The 19,412-nt window shown below is 34.0% G+C and overlaps 1 protein-coding gene across 9 annotated transcripts in view; it reads left to right on the forward strand.

The window, feature by feature from the left end:
- Positions 1–19,412, forward strand: part of RTTN (rotatin) — a 77,039-nt gene that overhangs the window by 26,643 nt on the left and 30,984 nt on the right. For 8 of the 9 annotated variants that reach the window (XR_015806550.1, XM_014870908.2, XM_088172614.1 and 5 more), the window contains 14 exons: positions 999–1,087; positions 3,097–3,214; positions 3,472–3,568; positions 4,317–4,385; positions 4,719–4,907; positions 5,592–5,831; positions 7,147–7,291; positions 8,076–8,230; positions 9,249–9,468; positions 10,072–10,200; positions 11,504–11,611; positions 12,232–12,390; positions 13,751–13,822; positions 17,179–17,371. Coding sequence is in view for 8 of the 9 variants with exons in the window: in XM_014870908.2 (XP_014726394.2) it covers positions 999–1,087; positions 3,097–3,214; positions 3,472–3,568; positions 4,317–4,385; positions 4,719–4,907; positions 5,592–5,831; positions 7,147–7,291; positions 8,076–8,230; positions 9,249–9,468; positions 10,072–10,200; positions 11,504–11,611; positions 12,232–12,390; positions 13,751–13,822; positions 17,179–17,371 (1,983 nt within the window). In the remaining variant the exon portion in view is untranslated. The remainder of the gene's footprint in view (positions 1–998; positions 1,088–3,096; positions 3,215–3,471; positions 3,569–4,316; positions 4,386–4,718; positions 4,908–5,591; positions 5,832–7,146; positions 7,292–8,075; positions 8,231–9,248; positions 9,469–10,071; positions 10,201–11,503; positions 11,612–12,231; positions 12,391–13,750; positions 13,823–17,178; positions 17,372–19,412) is intronic. The other variant, XM_088172602.1, reaches the window with a different exon arrangement.

Consider the following 19,412-nt stretch of genomic DNA (forward strand, 5'->3'; position numbering starts at 1 on the left):
ATTCATTTGTGAATGAAGCTTGAAGTTTTGCTAGGTTGTCTGTATGCTTGTGTTAAGAGTATTCTTTGTAAATTTTATTTTATGAATTTTGGTAAAAAGGAGAAGTGATGGAATTCCAATCCAAGTAAGCAATCTTAGAGCATTATTTCACTTGGTGCATAACTGTAGAGTTTCAAACCTTGATGTTTTTACTCTATATACTCAAACTCTGATTCAATAATGTTTTCTTTAAGGAATTTGAATTCTAATGAGAGAGCATAACTTCTTTGCCGTAGGAAGATGAAATCTTAGATAATATTAAAAATACTGTCAGAAAAATTACCACAAAAATGAGGAAGTCTATCTACTTTGTCTCATAAAATACATTCAGTTATGACTGCAAAAGTTCAGATGTTTCAAAATTGAAACAAAGCTGAAATTGTGAAAGAAATAGGATGAAGGATGAAATTGTGAAGGAAAAAATGCTGTTTTATCAGGACAAATTTCCTATGAAGGATCACTTTTTAGTTACTATAAAACAAACAAACCAACCCAACCAATTCAAGTGACATACTTTTTTGCTGTTTATGTTGTTGACTATTCTTAAACCAGATACTCTAAAGAGTGATATCAGTGGAAAATACTCTCATGGTGATTAAGTAAATACCATTTTCAATTCCATATTAAACTGTTAAAGACTTTGAAAATATTAGAATTGACATCCTTGTTTGACTAAAATTGAGTTGCACTGGGATTATTCTTCACTGTAAAATTCTTGTGAGAATTTATGTAATGTATTTAAGAGTGTAGTATTCAAGAGGCTACTATAGTCAGATAAAAATACTTAGAGGAGGATTGGCTTGCTAGAGATCTGTACTTCTGTCGATTGATTGGTAATATTAGAAACTTATTCTAGACAGCAAGAGTTTGTAATCTTGCAAAATGTTTAATATTTATATTGTTTAATATTAAATTTGTACAGAACCAGTCATTCTTACTATCTTTTGCTTTTCTTACAGATACCAAAATGCATGACATTGTGAAAAAGTTGGGTGTGATAGAAAAGATATTGGCCTACCTTAATGAGTGTGTACATGTGGATGGCAAGGTAAAAGTACCTTTATCTGCTCTTGCAATACTGGTCTTTGTGCATTAATGCTGCACTAAATACAAATGTTTAATAACAATTATAATTGCAATATGTATTTTGTTCTAGTTTTGATAATGCTAAGATTTTTTTAATGAGAGAAGATTGGTTTCCCTACCTATGAGAAGAGTTCGCCAGAGAATTGTGTATGGTGAGGTTCTGGAATGTCCCAAAACTTCCTTGAAAACTTTCTCAGTAAAGTACAAAAAAATTTTAATGACTGTTAAAAACCAAAATGTTATGCTATGTATAATGCTCTCTAAACTTAAATTCTGAGGCAAATTATAATTAAAAATGAGATGTAATTGTATGACATGCTAGATTGAATTTCAGGTGTGAATAATTTTCTGACCAATAGAAGATCACTTCACCAGGGAGGGTCTCTTGTTGTAACTGATGGAGCTTTCCTTTTTTGTAGTATATGGGTAATTTGATGCTTGATTTTTTTCTGGAATTCATTCTTTGAAATCATTTCATGCAAGCATATAAAGACTAGAAGGTGCTTAATGTAACTTGGGTAGATTAAGTTTTCTGGCTTCCTTGCATAGTCTTGTTACTGCATTCCAGCAGTCCAAACCTTGAGTTTTTTTAAGAAACCATGTGAATTTTTATGTAGTAATGACTTTATTCCCAAAAATGTTCTAGAGAAAAGAACTGCTTGATACTTACTGGAATTCCCTTTTTTGTCAAACTAATTTCTTCAGAAATTGCATTTTTTTCCCCCAGATTATTAGTATCTAAGATTATATTATCTCTATAGCATTGAAGAATGTCTTGTCCAATTTATGATAGCTTGTATACAAGTACTTCCGTAACTCTTGTAATACAGTTGAAGAAATTGAAATACTAAGTTTCTCAGGTTTTTGAATGTTGGGGTTTTTTTAAATGTCAGTTTTCAAATATCTTATCCTCTTTAGAGAGAGAAAGTAATGCAACTGTTGTTTTGGTTTGGGAAGTGAGTAGATATTGCTCAATAATACAGAGGGACAAGCATGGAAAATATATTGCCCTGCACAGATTCTTCATCGTCACGTAAGAGTCTAGGATGAACTTTAAAATAGTATTTTTAAACTTTTTATAAAGTTTAATTTAATCCAGGAAGGGCTCAGGCAGCTCTGTAGGGCCTGTGACATTAGGACACTATCCTGAGGGAATCTAGTCCAATTCTTGGTTCTCCCCTTGAATGACTTCTTTTTATTTAATCATAAAATCAATAGCAAAGAAAAACCAACAAAAATCTTACATGGTCTTAAAATAGTGGCCACAGAGAAAAGAAAATAAAAGTAGTAGAAATAAAAATCAGCATCTAAATTAGGCTTTATTTATAACTGTGCAAAAGATTCTTTCTATACTAACTAAATAGGGCTTTTGTTCATGCGGTAGGAAAATGAATGTATCTGCTGATGCTGTTTACAAAACAAATTTTAAAGGCAGAAACTCATAGGCAAAGTAATGATACTGTGAAAGAAATACTCTCTTCTCAATCTTAGGAGCTGTGACTTTGGTTGTATTTTTGGCCATTCACTGATATTTTACTTTAACTTTTAGCAAACTGCTTTACATTCTTATGATCCGACAGGCTGGGACCCAGAAAATTAATGTGATATAATAAACTATTTACATTTTTAAAGATTAATAAACTTAGATAGTTATAAAGACTTGGTATTTTTTTAAATCCTTAAGCTTACATAGATCCTTCTTAAAATTGTATCATTTGAAAGCAAATGTTATAATTCTGTTATGAAGCCAGAGACCAATAAAATTACCATCAGTTAATAATAAAATCAACAAGTAAATAATTTTTTTTATGAATATGCAGTTGTCATCTGGCTGAAATATGCTTGTCTAAGGAAGTTCTAGGATTTTCTTTTACAAATTATGGACTATTGCTTGGTGTGACAGTCTGGTAAAGTTCATGCTAAATTATACTGATAGTTATCTTTATTTAATCTTTTTCTCTGTTCCTGCAGCTTATGGAATCCATAGCGGTTCCGTGTCTGGTACTCCTACGCAAAATTGTGTGTGCTGACCCAGGTGTTCGCCTGTCCCTAGCACAGCAACCTTCTTTACTGCTTTTGCTATTCAGAGGTGAGAATTGTATTTCCACTGTAATACCCCTATCAAAAGATGGTTAGGTGTTTAGCCAAATATCTTCTTAAGAACTTTGGGTCACATCATGATACCAGATTCTGATATTTAAAAGATAAATCACTGTGTGCTAGTTTTCCCTTGTTGAAGATGTTGGCAGGAAACTGTGGAAAGTTGGTTTTAACTAGTGTCCTTCTATGTATTATCAGGTATCAGTTTTTTCCTAACACATTTCTATATATCTTTATTTTATTCAGTTTCCCTGATCATCCAAAGTGATCGTGCTGTTTTAACTGAAACTACAGTATTGCTTTGTCTTCTGTTGTTTGATGAAGTAGCAAGAGCAGAAACATGGTATGAAAATCCACTTATTTAATAGCATATTCTCTAGACAAATTTTAAGGTTTTAATAGAAATCAATTTTTATATATCTCCAGACAAGTTATGCCCCAAACTTTTATAGATCAAAAATTGCATATTTGTAGTCCAGATTGGTTCGATAACTGGGTTACATGTTCTGGAGGCCTACATGGCATATTTTTGCACTGTGAATACCTTACTGTTAATTTTAGTTTTTAAAAGACCTTGATTGGGCTGTAATCCATCTTTTCCATGAATAGAAACTACACAAATCAAATGGGTAACTATAGAAATGTTTTTTTTAACTTAATTAGAATTCTTCTATTTACTTTTGCTTTTAAGTGTAGTAGTTGTCTTTAAAGCAACAGACCCCAGCTTATGATATTTTATTATTTGCATATGCATGAAAAAATATGCTTTTAGAATTCACACACATGAAATATACTTACGTGTCATTTTTCTCTAACAGAAAAAAGGAAACAATTATGCAGTGTTTTTAATGTACAGTATATCTGCAATAAGTATTCCATATGTGTGTGATTTAAAAAATATCTTAATATCGTGTAGTCATGAAGATATATTGTTTATTAATTATTACAAATTATTCATCAATGGGTCAGTGAAGATCTAGCTAAAGGGATAATACATCTATAGCCAAGTAATAAGGAAATAACGTGTATCATTAGGAGAAAATCAAATCTTAAAATAGAACATAATAGCTATGACTTATTATCTCTTACAGGGCTGATGGCATATCCAGTAATAATACTGAGGTACCTGCCTTCAGTTTACCTGTTGCTGTTGTTAGAAGGTATGTGTGAGTGCTGGTTGGTTGGTTGGTTGGTTGGTTGGTTTTGATTATTTTACAGTTAACTGGTGATTTCCATTTGCTGTCCTTCCTGAAGTATGGAAGTGGCAGCATGAAGGGAAACCTTGATCAAAGCACTTTTATTATGCTGAAATCAGCATTTTTAAGTAGGGAATTTTTTTCTCCATGTCTTTGTTCTCTGTGAAGGAGTTTTGAAAAGTTTATTTGCAAACATACAAGATGGTTGTAATAGAGCCTTTAATTGAAAAATGTGCAAACAAAAAAACTCTCACCAATCACTTTCAAAAATTTTTATTGTTATTTGTGTGTTTTTAGGTATCATCTCCCAGTCAGGATCACTGCTCATCATGTAGTTAGCCCTAATACTGTTGTGGTGCCATTGTCTTCTGAGTGCTTGGCTATGAAACCCGTGTCAGATATGCTTAAGACAGCTTGGAATCTGTCGTGGTACCATGGGATTGAAAACCTTCTGCAGCTGATAAATTATGAGAAGGAAGCAGAAATGTGAGCTATTTTATCTTTCATTTTAAGTCCCAATGTATCTCAATTAAACTAGTGTTTCATGAAGTTTAAATAAGCTTTCAACTTCAAACAGCAATTCAACCTATTACTTGTTTGCTGTCGTTTAAACGTAAAGGATCACATCCCAAGAGGATGAAGGTATGTTGTCACAGCTAATGTTTTACCTAAATTGCATTTATACATGAAGTCTAGAGCTTGATCTAACTTATATTGATGGTCAGGCTAATTCCAAACAATTTCAAATAGGCTCAGTGGCTGTTTTTCTTGATAGTCGTTGTGGTTTCTTAGGGAACCGACTCTATTCCTAATATGTAGACCACAGCTATAAAGTTGCATGACTTTTTCTTGGTTTTCTTGAAGGTTTAAATTACAGATAAATATTCTTAATGGTAATACTGAGGCTTAGTATTTAGGTATTGTTTTTCCAAAGAACTCAAAACACCTCATGATATACAAGTGGTGGTGTTGTTTTTGGTTTTGTTTTAGTTTTTTGTTTGGCTTGGTTTTTTTGAAGAGTTAGTGAAGAAGGAATTGGCTAACAAAAAGAGTGTTTTAAGGCAATTTCTGTTTTATCTTCTCAATTAAACAGGAAGAGGAAGAAGTCAACACTCTGAAAAAGTTTGTAAAGATACTGACTGTTAATAACTTTTCTCCGTGCTTTTTCAGATTTTTAGACTCTCTAAAACTTTCCTCAGAAGACATTCTTATATTGAAAATAACTCACACAAACTATGGACTGCAGGATTGTCTTACTTTGATCGTTCAGGCAGCATCCCACAGGGATGTTAGAACTGCTCTCACCAGGCTTAGCTTCTATGTCCTGAATGACAGACTTGCATTAAAATGCAGTTCTGGACCTTGTGGAACCACTTTGAAAAGCTTTGTTTGGCAGAAAGCAATGAACAGGTAAGCATATTGACTACAAGAATCCATTGAAGATTGTTATACTAAAATGGTAACATTTCTACTTTTCATATTTTAAATTTAGGGAATTGATTGTCAATGCATCTCTGATTCTGATATATATATATATACACAGACACACACACATGTATCTATGTATCATATGGGCTGACAGGAGCCTTAGGTAGTTCAGCAAGGGAAGTGCAGGGTCCTGTACCTGGGGAGGAGCAAGCCCATGCTTCTGGGGTGAACCAAGCTGGAAAGCAACGTTACAGAAAAGGATCTGGAGGTCCTGGTGGGACACCAAGATTAAAATGAGCCAGCAGTTTCTCCTTGCAGTAAAAAAGGCAAATATTATCCTGGGCTGCTTTAGGAGGAATGTTGGCAGCAAGTTGAGGCAGGTGATCCTTCTGTTCTAATCAGCACTGGTCTGGGGCTCTTTGGACTTGCCAGTATGAGAGAGAATCATATGGAGCACACATACTGGAGAGAAAGCAATGAAGCACGACAAGGATGATGAGAGACTGGAATATCTTTCCTCTGAGTGAAGGATGAGACCTCTAGGACTGATAAATGTGGAGGAAAGAAGATCCTCAGAGTGAGGATTTTATGAGTGTGTTCGAGTACCAGAAGAGAAGGTGGGACCACGTTGCTTCCCGTGGTGTCCAGTGAGAGAAGCAGTGGTCACAAACTGAAAAACAAGATCCCTGTGAACATCAGGGAACACTTTTTTACTGTGAAGGTGACCAAACAGACACAGGTTGCCCACAGAGGTTGTAGCAACTCGATTCCTGGACACAGTCCTGAGCAAGCAGCTGCACGTATCCCTTCATAAGCAGGGTGGCATGACCAGGTGACCCCTGCAAGTCCCTTCCAATCTCCAAGATAATGTGATCTTGCAATTTACCCGCACAAAACCACCAAATATTTAAAATTCTCTATTTAAAATAAGGACTATTTGAAATGCATAGGTAAGCTTTGCTATTATCAAATGCTAGTATTTAATGCATAAATAACTTTTATTTCCTGTATGTGACCCTGCTCAGATTTCTCTACAGTTTACGAAACAGAATTCCGTGTTTACCATATGCAACTAAATGTTTAAATATGCATAAGTGTTTTGCATAATAGCAATAACGATGTTAACAGCATATTGTATGTATCAAAGGCTGATATAATGCCATATTTTCTATATGTGTAATATACATATTTACTCCATATAATTTAACATTTGCAGATGACTCCAGTCCTATTAGCCTGAGATTTTAAATGCTGTTTTAAAATGCTACAAGTAAAAAAGCTTTTATTTGTATTGCAGGTTTTTACAAGTGCTTCCAGCTTCTGTGGAGGATGAAAAGCTTTTGGTAGATGTCCTAAGATTTTTAAACAAATTGCTTAGAGAGCAGAAATCAAATCTGAATTCAGACCATCTGAAGTGGATCGTGAAGTCATTGCTTAAAAATGTAAGAATGGGGTTGTTGTATATACTTACATGATTTGATTGACCATATAACTGTACTTGCACACACGTGTGCATACCTGCAGAACTACATGAGGGTGTGCTTAGCTACAAATGGCTAACTTATGTAACATGCAAGAGCATCCACTTACAAAGGGGGTCCTGTGTTAAATGCCTTCATGCTCTAGCATTGTCCCGTTTGCAAATACAGTCTAAGCATTTAGGGAAAAATGCTAGTAGACTATATTTCAATTACTTACAGACTACAGGTACTGCAATTTATATTGCTGCCTGGGAAGCCTGTAAGTTTTAAATATGGCCCATTCAATAATATAAATACTAATATAAAATTAATTAATATATAACCTTAAAGTCATTTGATATGAAGTCTTTCAAGCAGCTGCGATGTCCAAAATGCAACCTGAACTAATTTTGTTACTATGTGTTTTCTGGTTTTTTGTGATCTATTTCTATTGCAGGTTATTGCTGTATTACTTTGAGTTTTCTTTTATGCTTCAAAATACACTGTCTTCTTAATGCCAGGATATTTTAAAGGCCTTAACAGTAGATTCTTTTATGGCATTTAGTAGATTTGTGATTCAAGTTACTGGTCATTATAGCAGTTTTTCACTGTGCTTTCTGCAGTTACTTCTTAAGTAATCATGGAGTTTCTGATTTATAATGTGTGTGATTTGCAAGTTTTCAACAGAAAAATGGCTTTAATGAAGGTATTAAAGTAGAATTTAAACAATGCATTATGTGACTGTATTATTATTCTTTTCTTTTAGCAGCCAAAATCCCTTATGGGCCTCCTGGTGCGACCAGAATCCCAAGTGCAGGATGAAATGGATGAAACACAGGCTGCTGTCAGGCAACGACTGGATAAAGAACTCATTCGTCTTTTTAACATGTTGTTAGTTTGTTCCGTGTCACTGACTGACAGGTACAGTGGAAATGGACTTGCCTCCGCCATTCATATTGGGCATCATAACACCCATTGCTGCTGAATTTTGGTCCCAGTTTGGATATTATTACATCCTGACTCAATTGCTCTGAACCATGAAAATTGAAAATGGAATATATGCTCTTGAAATGAAAATCAACATTAGATATTCCTTTTCACATAAAATTAGGAAATTAACCAGGAAACTTGAAAGAGAATGTGCTAGTGGTCACAGAAATTAATTTACATTGTTTTTTCTTCAAGTTTCTCATAAAGCATTTCCCACACTAAATCTCTCTATCCAAATGTATTCTAAGAGCTACCAAAAATGCAGTTTAAGATAATGTTTGATTATTTAGTGTCAAAATATAACTGTTTGTGAAAATATTTTTAAAATGTTACCCTTTTCATTATTCCAATTTGATTATTTTCTAAAACTTTTGACAGTGGGAAAAGAGGGCATGTTATAGAAGTTCCTGCTAGTTATGTGTCTCACACTCCTGTATTTTTTCTATTTACTGAATTCTAGATTGATTGTGTTTTGCAGAAAATATTTTTTAACTTATCTCTTGAACCAGAACAAACATAAGTGTTATGGGTCGTGCATTAAAGAGTTGGACTTGATAATCCTTGTTGGTCCATTCCAACTTCGAATGTTTTAGATACTGTGTGATTCTGGAGCTACTGAGCTTTGCAGGTCTTCCCATTGTGTCATCCATTGTCCTCAATCTCTTTCTCTTTATTTAACATGCTTCTTAATAATGAGTTATATCTCATTTGACTTTTTTAGTTAAGCAACTTTGTTGTAATCAGATGCAATACTATGTTTTCAGAACCTGGTGAAGCTAGACATGTCACATTGAATTTCATGTTACTCTTTGCATAATGCAATATTAAGTAATTGAGATGCTGAGCATCACAGGCTAACAGTAAGAAGAATGAGGCACTGGCCTTTTTCAAAATGATTCTTTATAACAGCTTCATATTGATGGTTCATCTCTTTTTACAATTAAACCAGAGAAGGCTTGGAACTTGCTGGCTTATTCAGAACAGAGCTGGCTCTGAAGCTGCTTCAGTGCTTAAGGCTAACAGATGCACCACATTTTTATGGACTTCCGTCACTGGAGAGAACATTACAAGGAATGGTTCATGTTACTGCACTTCCAGGCTGGAGTACCTATTCTGCTGCAGTTGAACCTGTCACAATTCGTAAAAAATACTTAACAGGTCTTCTAGAGGTAAGCAGCTTATGTTCTTACTTAGCTTTTGGTTTGAATGCCAGTAAAGAACTGTGTAACTAATGACGCTGTGCTTCTTACAATGTACTTTTAGTGAATTCATCACTAGCAATAGGTGTGAGAAAGATGCTTTTTCCTGCTAGGTAATAGGAATGATATGGAGACTAGATTGAGTGATTTGTAGCTGTAGTTGTGAGGATTGGTTGTATTGCATGTGCTCTCATCATTGGTTTAAGAGGTAATACAAAGTGACTGCAGTTTTAAGCAAGATAAAAAATATATGTGATGTTTTTAATAACTGAAACTCCAGGAGGAAAAATTCAAGATAACTTCCCGTAGGCAAAATCCACATATGAAAGGAGGTCTGGGAGAAGAGTAGGTTGTTAACACAGAGAAAGCAGAAAAGAGGTAATTCAAGATGCTGCAGTTGCTGGAAAGACAAAATTTCATTCTTATTTTCAGTGTTCGTATATATTTGCTAAGTCTGTGGACATGGTTGACAACTAGCTTTTGCTCCTAAGATTGTATCTTTTGAAAACTTCAATCTTCTTAAAACTTTGACAGACAAGTAAAGCTATTATGAACTTGTACCCCCACTCTTAGGTCATCTCATCGTTTTATGTTGAATGGGGGGGAAATGCCATGTCCTTCATGGGAAAAGGTGTAACAAAAAGCACAGTCCTTTGCTTGCTTCACTTGTCTCACGAAATGATGGCTCAAGCCAAGGATACGGTGAGTCCATTGCAGTTGACCTTATCTTGTCACTGGTGAGGGCTGTGCACAGAGAGATTTTAACTGCTGAAGTTCAATGATAACTTTCTGTCGTGGTTTAGGAATAGTTCTCTCCAGTTGAGTAGTTCTGCTAAAACCACACCAGTGCTTACTCTTCCTTCCCCTTCAACTGGAAGCACAAAAGGCAAAAAAGCCCCCACATTGATCTCAATTGGTCTATAATCTTAGATAAATGTACAGGATAGAGTATAGTGTGCAAAAACCTGAAGAATCAGTTCTAGTCGTAATGGAATTGTTCTGAAAATAATTCCGTGGATTTTGAAAGGCCTTCTTTCAGAATAAGCATAATTTCCTTTTTATAAATAAGTGAAAATCTGTGTTTTCTATAGGATGAATAAATTTAAGAATTTATAGCATCATTATTCTTTCAGCCTTACAGACAACAGGCTTTCTAAACTATGTTTAAACACTCATGTGCTTAGAGCTTTTACAGTTGTGTGTATATATATGAAAGAACATGCACATACCTGGTAAAAAGATTGCCAGATAAAAGCTATCATTAAATACTAGCAAAATTCATATTGTGCTTTGTGTTCACATATATCTTTGAGAGCTAGATTTATGATAGCTTAGTAAAAAGAGCCTTTATCCTGATGCAGTTGAAGCAAATTCAACAATTAAGTGTTATTTTAGAGAATTAAAATGCAGTCTTACTAATATCTGTGATATCCACAAAAAATCCCCCTTTCATTATGATTAAGAACACATGTAACTAGAAATTGCAGTATATCTGCTTCTCCAAATTTCAGACGTCTCTTTTTTCAGTTCTCTACTCCTTTTTCAAGATATTAGGTACTGGAAGAGTTTATTAAAATTGGGAGGGGACGGAGTTTTAAGTATACTGCAGGGAGATAGCGGCCTCCAAAGACTTGGATCATAAATACATAGATGAAGGTGCAGACTTGATTCTTTTTTTAGTATCATGGTTATAGGGTAGTATGTATAGTAGCATAATGATAAGTTTTATTTTCTTGTGTTTCTAAGTCATAAATTATGGCTATGACAGTGTTACTCTTTAGACTGGACTCAATTTTTAGTCGCAAATTTTAAAACGTGGCTGTTGTTTACAATCGTGATTTAGTGTCAAATCCTTAAGGAAAGAGAAGTACAGAATTATCCTTTGTCTGCACAATTCGTGTTAAAACTATTTTAGTAGTAGTTGGTAGCTCACAATGTTAGTACACTGGCATGGATTGAAAGATTTATAAAGTAATTTCTTAATTGTTTTCTATTTACTAATCAGGACTGGATATCTCTTTGGTCTTTGCCGTATGATAACAGTGAAGAACAAGTTCAGTCTCATCTAGGTCTGGCGTGGCTGGTTCCTTTATGGGTAGATAGAGATCCTGAGGTTCGTTACTGTCATATTAACATCGTGTCTTATTTTGATCCTTATGCATTTGATAATTTTTGATTCATTAATGTATTTAATAGTAGAACTGCTGTTTTGAATTATTTAAAATGTTACTGACTATTTCCTAAATAGCAGTAATACTACAGTAAGGAGAATATTTCTATATAAAAATAATCTAAAAAATTCTTCCTTGTATCTTCTGTCTTCTATGCTTTCATTGGTCACTCACTATCATGATTCATAGGAGTTTTCCTTGTCATTACTGTAACTTAGCTGCAAAGCAGAAACATTTACCTGCACTAAAAATTCAGAGCAAATGTATTTAATGTGAATCTGCTAAATTATGTGTTTGCTAAATTGACCTATTTTCAAGTGGTAAAATATGAAGAATATTAAAGACTATGTTGCTTATTTTTGTGTACTTAAGAATAATTTTGTTTTTTCACTTAGTTGTGATTATGAGTAGAGAGCAAGAAAAATATAGGAAAAGAGGCTGTTACTTCTGAAATTATTCCGTTAAGCTCCAGATTCAGTTGATACAACATTATAATAATAAAATATGTATTAGCTAATTACTGTAAGAAATAACCACTTTCTGTTGTGCTTATGTGTACTAGGTCAGATTTACAGCACTTGGAATAGGATCAGCTCTTACATCTCTTGAAATAGGATGTATTGCTTTAGCAGAAAGCTGCCAGAATATTTCAGGAGGCCTGTGGGGAACGGTGATAAACATCCTTCTGGATCAGTCTGAATGTAGCATGGTACGCAGGGAGGTATGTTTCTTGTGTCCTTCTGCTCTTGTAGATTGTCAAGTTCTTTTTGATTATGGAGAAAAAAAATTTGTTTTTTCTATTGCATATATCTATTACCTGTTGCTGCACAACACCTGCTGCTTTGTAAGTTAAACACTATCTGATTAATAAAAATGTTTAGCTGCTTATTTGGGAATTGCGTAAGGAACAAATAGAGATTACTTATTTCAAAACAGAAATGATAAAAACAATACAAGTGAACTCATAAAAACTCCTAAGGCTTACTCAGCTAGATAAATACGTTGCTAAAGCATAACTAATTAGCCTGATTTTAACTGCTGCTCTGTAACATTTGTGAATGCTTTGGTACAAACTCATCACCTGATCTGCAGTAAATACCTGTTTATTGCAGACATGAAGTAATCTAATTTGTCTAGGCACTGAGGTTTACTGGTGAGAACTGAAAGTCAGTACTACAGTAGACAACACATAGAATTATATATCGATGAATTTAAGCTCTGTGCACTTTATTTGCATTTTTTTACAGCTCTAGTTGTAAGATTTTCCTTCTGTTCCAATCAATAAGAAATAAAAACTCTGACACTCAGTGACTTGTTTTTATCCCAGCTCTACTGCTTAACTAATTTTATTTTCAAAATAATATTTGAAATTATATCTCAAAATGCCTTTAATAAAGTGTCCTTCATTATTTTATTTAACTCCAAATTATTGTCTCTTAATTATGGTCTCTTAAATTTCACATCATTGACAAAAAATTGACAAAATATACATAAAAGGAATTTCAATCCATGCACAGACATGTGAAATGTGTGTAATAAAAATTAGAAAAACAAACATGCCATGTATTTATAAAGGAAAATATTTGAAACATGTCTCTGTCCTAATGTGTTCATCACATCATCCCAATTATTTTATAATAATTAAAAAGCCCAAAACGTAAGGACAGCAAAGTGAGTAGTCATAAACAGTTATCTAGGTTTTTCAATTCAGGAATTTTTTTCCCCCTGGTACTTCCTGTACTTGTAATGCTTATTCTAGGATTGACTGTAGTGGAACAGTGATGAAAATATCTTACAAACAAATACATTTGTTTCCTTGTGATTTCTATCCCATCTTTTCCTTGTCTTTTTTTATACCAGCCTGCTGTTGTTCCATGCATTAATGCTCTTATAAGTGAAGTTTGAGGGTTTTGAAGTTACATCCTTCTAATTATTTTTTCCCAATATGAACACGAGAATTCTGTGTATTTCAGCATATATCTAAAGCAGAGGAATAATGTGTAGACTGTACTATTCAATCTGATGTGGTTTTTTGAACTGTGATGGCTAGATGGCAATATTGATGCTTTAATTTCTTTCAGGCTGCTTTTATTCTACAAAATCTACTTGTGATTCCAATCCCTACAGAAGACATGAAGGATTGTATTTGGCAAGTAAGTGACTATTACATTTGATGACAAAAGTCATAGTGCTGCAGAGATATGTCATTTGATATGAAAAGTTCTGTCAGAATACCTATAAAATATCAACTTAAATTACATGTCTAAGGTTATGTTTTGGAAAGAGAAATAAATGAATAGACAAGCTTCTCTCAAACTTCCAGCAAGCTCAATAGAACAACCAAATTTAGATTACATATGTGTTGCATTTCATGGATGCATTTCTTTGGCTTCCTAGGAAACTTGCTTACTTATATGATGTATCATTAATATTTCAGGATAGAAATTGATAATTTATTTTGCCTACACTTGGAATGCAGGTAAAACATGATTTGAGGGGCATGAGGAAGAGGAAATTCTGCGAATGTGATGTTTAAAAAAATATTTTGAAAGAAAGATGAAGCAATTTGTCACTTGGGTCAATTTAAATGCTTCTTGAAGACCACACTTCCTCAAAGCAAGGTGAACTAGACCAGGTTGCTCAGGGCTGTTTCCAGTTGAGTTCTGAATTTCTCCACGAATGGAAACTCCACAGTCTCTCTGGGCAACTTGTTCTAGTGTTTGACTACCTTCAGATAGAAAGTTGTTTTCTTAGATTTAAATAGAACTTCCTGTATTTTAGTTTTTGCTCAATGCCTTCTCTCACTTGATACCAGTGAGTCTGTCTCCCTTTGCCTTCTCTCATCAGATATTTGTCAAACTGATAAGATCTGCTGGAGACTTTTCCAGTTCTGCTCTTGAGTCAGTCACCTTATTTTGCTCTTGGCAAGTCTGGTTCATTGTACATCAGGATATTTTAATCTTAGCTTGCAATTTTTTAAATTTTTGTGACATTGATATCTCTTGTTAATGTCTATCTTGCTCCTTTCAGTGTGTGAGATTATACGTATGTAGGAACAGTGTATATTAGTTTTTGAAGAAATATGCTGATGCAACAATATCACTTTTAATCTCTTCCTTTCTGCAAAAGATCAAGTTAGTGCTGAAAGGCATTCCAGCTGTTTTACTAGGATAAGTTATCTATGATTCGGCTGCACCCAAAATCAATTATGCTATTTCTTGCAGAGTTGAATTTTACGGAATATCTCATCTTTTCTTTACATGCGATCATAAAGGAAGCAATTTTACAAATCTGGCCCTTGTTTCAGTCTTACTATTTCGAATTTATTAATATAAATAGCAACTGTTTAAATTCATAATAGTAGGGGGTTACAAAAGGGCTGCCATCATAACTTGTCAATATATATTTTTTTAATTTCAATGACTATCATGAAGTGACAAAAATTGAATCCAGTTGCACAGTTCTGGATCAATTCCAGTGCAATTAAAAGAAGCTTTGAGTCAACGTGATTCTTATTAAGAACTGCAATTTCATGGAAATTGCTCATAATTTAGTAAGTGTTCATAAGTGCTGAAATATGTTAGCAAACAACACTTCATGGTTACTGGTAAAGTAAAACTGTTCAAAATAAAAAGAACAATTAAAAATGTAAGATACTACCAGGATCAAATTTTATATTTCAGAGTAACTTTTTTCCTTTGCACTGAATAATGTGATTTGTCTCTTTCCTTTAATGCCAGGAAGAAAAGGAGGGCTATTAAGTGGATCTTGGTGAATAGTAGGAATACTGTGCCATAGCCCAATTAGAACATTACCATTTTATCCCTTAGGCAAATATGACTGGAAAAGGAAATATAAATAGAGTTTGGAGGCCAGTATCTTCATGAAAATGTCTCTAGTGCTACTGTTGCCTGATTGATCTGCTTTATAATATTTTGTTTTGCTATGTCACTTAAAAAATTTCATATGCCACTCTTTAGTCTTGAGTAAAGTCAACCTGTGTAAAGTACTCTGAGTGCAGCAGACTGTGTTCCATAAAGATTGCTGAAATCAGAGCACTCTGTCAATTGTAATTGATGAGTAAATCTTTCAAGGGCCCCCCATTGTGCAGTAATGTATCTGGTATGACTTTTGAAACTGGCAAAGACAATCCTGGGTAGTAAAATTTGGACTAAATGTATCAGTATTTCCTAAGTTTGTATTTGCCATAGTCAATATGGTCCAAGTCTATTGCTGACAGTGTATGAGTAGAGTTTTATAATTAATAAAAAATAGTTTACTTGAAAGCCTACATTCTGGCTCCAACTGTTCATCATATCTCATTCTCGACTAGTTGATGTAAAAGGCAAATAGTGAAAATAGTTTCTGTATTACAGAAACCAAAAAGAATGAGATTAACCATCTAAAATTTTGGTGATAACTTACCTTGCATGTAATGCGAAATAGTTTTACTGCTTCTACTGTGTCTGGCTTTGGGTTTTGTTTTGGTTTACTGGGAAATAAACTTGTATTCAGTGTAAGTGAAGGGATTGGGGGAGAGCCTCTTGGGGATAAAGAGTGTTTTATTATTAAAATGAAAATTACTTATTTTCAGTTGATCCAGCTCTGCTCTCTCCTGACTGCCATAGAAAGTTTCTAATTAGCACTGAAAGTTTTTCTTTCCATAATTTTAACTCGTTTATTTTTGACCTACTGCAGGATACCCTCAAAACCTGCCTTTCTGAACGTAATTGGTTTGAATTTTTCTGAGTTCTTATGCCTTCTTTGCACTTCTAATTTTTATGGTCGGTCTAACCCAGATTATGTGTAGCCTAATAAAACTTCTTGGTTGTTTGTGTTAACGTGGAAAACACTGAAACAATACAAAGGCAGTCAACTTAAACTGTTTATTTGAAATACGACTAGAATCCATTATGTTAAGGTATAAATCCACTGCTCTAGGAAGTTTTCCCTGATTGGTATTTAATAAGAAATAATTGAAAACCATACTTCAAAGAGAATTTTTTTTGTTTCTGTCCTGTTTTCTAAAGAAATCTTTTCTCATAGAAGATTGATGTAGCTAAATGTAGTATAATGACAGTATACTTTGAGCAGGATGACTTTTCCAGAATATTTAGTCTTATCTGAGTATACGTGTGCTTTTTGCTTGAAGTAAACTTTTTCATTGCTTGATATCTTTAAGTAGAATTAAGTGAGACATTACAATTGTAAAGTGTACTGATACATTTACTGTCTTGAAGCCACTCGTTTACAGCTTTTCATTAATTTCTGCTTAACTGTTAGCACACTTCTCAGAAGATTTTGCTAAGTCATGACAGCTTTTGTAAAATATTATGATTTAGCTCAACATTAAAATCTGCATTTCATTTCTGGAATTTATTAGTTACAGCCTGTAAACCAGTGTGCACACATACACAGCATTAGCCTTAGGTAAGGTGGGTTTTTCTGAGTTTATTTTATGTAAAGCATTTCTTTAAAGTAATGATATCTGTGAATTTCATGTCTTCAGGGTCCTTGTGTACATGATGAAGAATCTGGCCTCTCTCAGACAGGAATACCTGCACTTAAAGCACTTTTGTATCACTGCCAGTTCTATGAACATGTGAATCAGATGGTGAAACACTGTTACCTAGGATGTTACATGTTTGATTTGAACTCTTACAAGGAAGACAAGCTCAGCATAGAAAAAGGTGGTGTAACTGGTACGTGATGTTGATATAATCGTCTGGTATTTGAAACCTACTTAAATAAATTATAGTCTTGAGTAACTTACCTCCAATAATTCTTAATAAAAGGGAAGAGAAAATATATAAACGCTGCACTTAAATATGTTGTGAAGTCAAAATATTGCCGTGAGGATTTAAGTAGATAAGTTACTAGTTTAACATAGCTCAGAAAAAATTCTAAGCTGTTATTTAGATCTTCATAAAGTTGAAAATTGAAAAGACATAACTGGTTCTGCAGTAAATTTTCTTGCAAAATATTGGAGGTAAAATATTTTTAATCATTTCCACTTTATGACATCCAGTTAACTTTCATGCAAGGAAAATTTTGGGAAGCGAAATACATGAACTCTTTTCAAGATTCCTATTTCTTGGTGTGTTCAACTTCAAGGATACATGAGTAGGAATGGACTCTAATAATCTGAATTAAGCTGCATTCTAGGATATAATTTAATTCATAGACTGATGAAATGTAATACGCAGATTGGATTTATTTATTTTTAACCTATATAGCCTTAGGATGTCTCAGATCTAACTTCTATATTGACTAATCATTTATTGAACAATATTTCTATGCTTACTATGCATTGTGGGAATGCACTTCCTTGTCCAAATATGCCTGATGATCATAAGTTTAGAAAGCTAGAGAATTTTGCAGAGATGAATTAGTCAAAGCTTTAATGGAGCAGAAAACTAATGAGTTTTTTTATATTTCTTACCTTCTTTGTGGGCCTAAGTTTCTGTATTTCCATCTTTGTTTAAGGCTGCTGATTTAAATAGTTGCCTTTATGTCTGTGTCATGGATGGAGTAGGAACCTCAGGCAAAGTTGTTTAGAGAAGCCCTCCCACTGAGTCACAGGGTGCAGGAAGGACGCTCTTGCTCCCTAAATGCCTTCTCAGAGAGGAGCTGACTGCAGCTGGATTCAATCCTAGACCCAGACTTTTTCAGTAGTTTAAATCTAAGAAATTACAGAGATGTTTGAACCTTTGTCTATCCAGTGGGATTAAGGATGGCAAACCAGATATATAAAAATGAATGACTTACTATGATAAATGACTAGGCAAAAAGACAAAATATCATAATCAAAATTATTTACTACATAATATAGGATTTAAAACTGATGGTGTAGTATAGTATAAGATATTAAAGCAGCTATATTAAAGATGTCAGAAAAGAAGCAATTATTAAGTAGAGATTGATGTTATCTATATCAATGACCTTGGGCAAATCTCTTTCGCTCAGCCTGGAGTGACTTTGAGGGGCATTCCCACCCCACGAAGGAATCTCCATACACAAGTATTTTAGAAGTATTTTAGAAAAACCTGCTCTTTGAAACGGGAACTGGACTTCCAGACCTTAAAGTGATTGACTGTCAGTCATATGTCTCAGGCCAGCTGGTCCTTAGGATTTTTAGATAAGAAGTGGCAGATATGAAAAAGTATCCTTCAACTCACTATCAGGATATTTAACTTTTGGGGCTGCTGAGTCAGGCTGGTTTAGTATAATTCAACAGCAAAAGCAGCATGACAGCTCCTCTCAGTGCACCACTTAGAGTTTTGCAAAATAAAGTATTGTTTGAGTTTTGCACATTCTAGGCCAAGCACCCTGCTGGATTCTGCATTTGTTAAACCTGTTCCAGAGGCAAGGACAGAAAAGGAATGTTACTTCCCCAGCTAAGTTGTGATTATATGACAGACCCGGGGAAAACCAGCATTCTTGGTTAACTCACTGAGAGAAGTACGTCAGCAGTACACAAAATTCCAGACGTAAAAAATCCTCAATTTCTTCAGTGTCTGCTTTTTTTTATCCAGCACATTTTACTACTCCCACTGTCCTCTTTATTTGTGCATTTTAATAGTTCTGTTAGCTGATACAATATTGTATCTAAGAGTAACTCAAAATGTAGAATGGTACAACTTTTCAGTGAGCAACTGAGATACATTTTATCAGTCATTGCAAAGCAAAGTCAGAAAATTTAGTATTTCGGGAATATGAAACAGTTTTTTTGTTTCTTTAAAA

The sequence above is a fragment of the Sturnus vulgaris genome, chromosome 1 (genome assembly GCF_052056855.1).
Source record: "Sturnus vulgaris isolate bStuVul1 chromosome 1, bStuVul1.hap1, whole genome shotgun sequence".
Lineage (NCBI taxonomy): Eukaryota > Metazoa > Chordata > Aves > Passeriformes > Sturnidae > Sturnus > Sturnus vulgaris.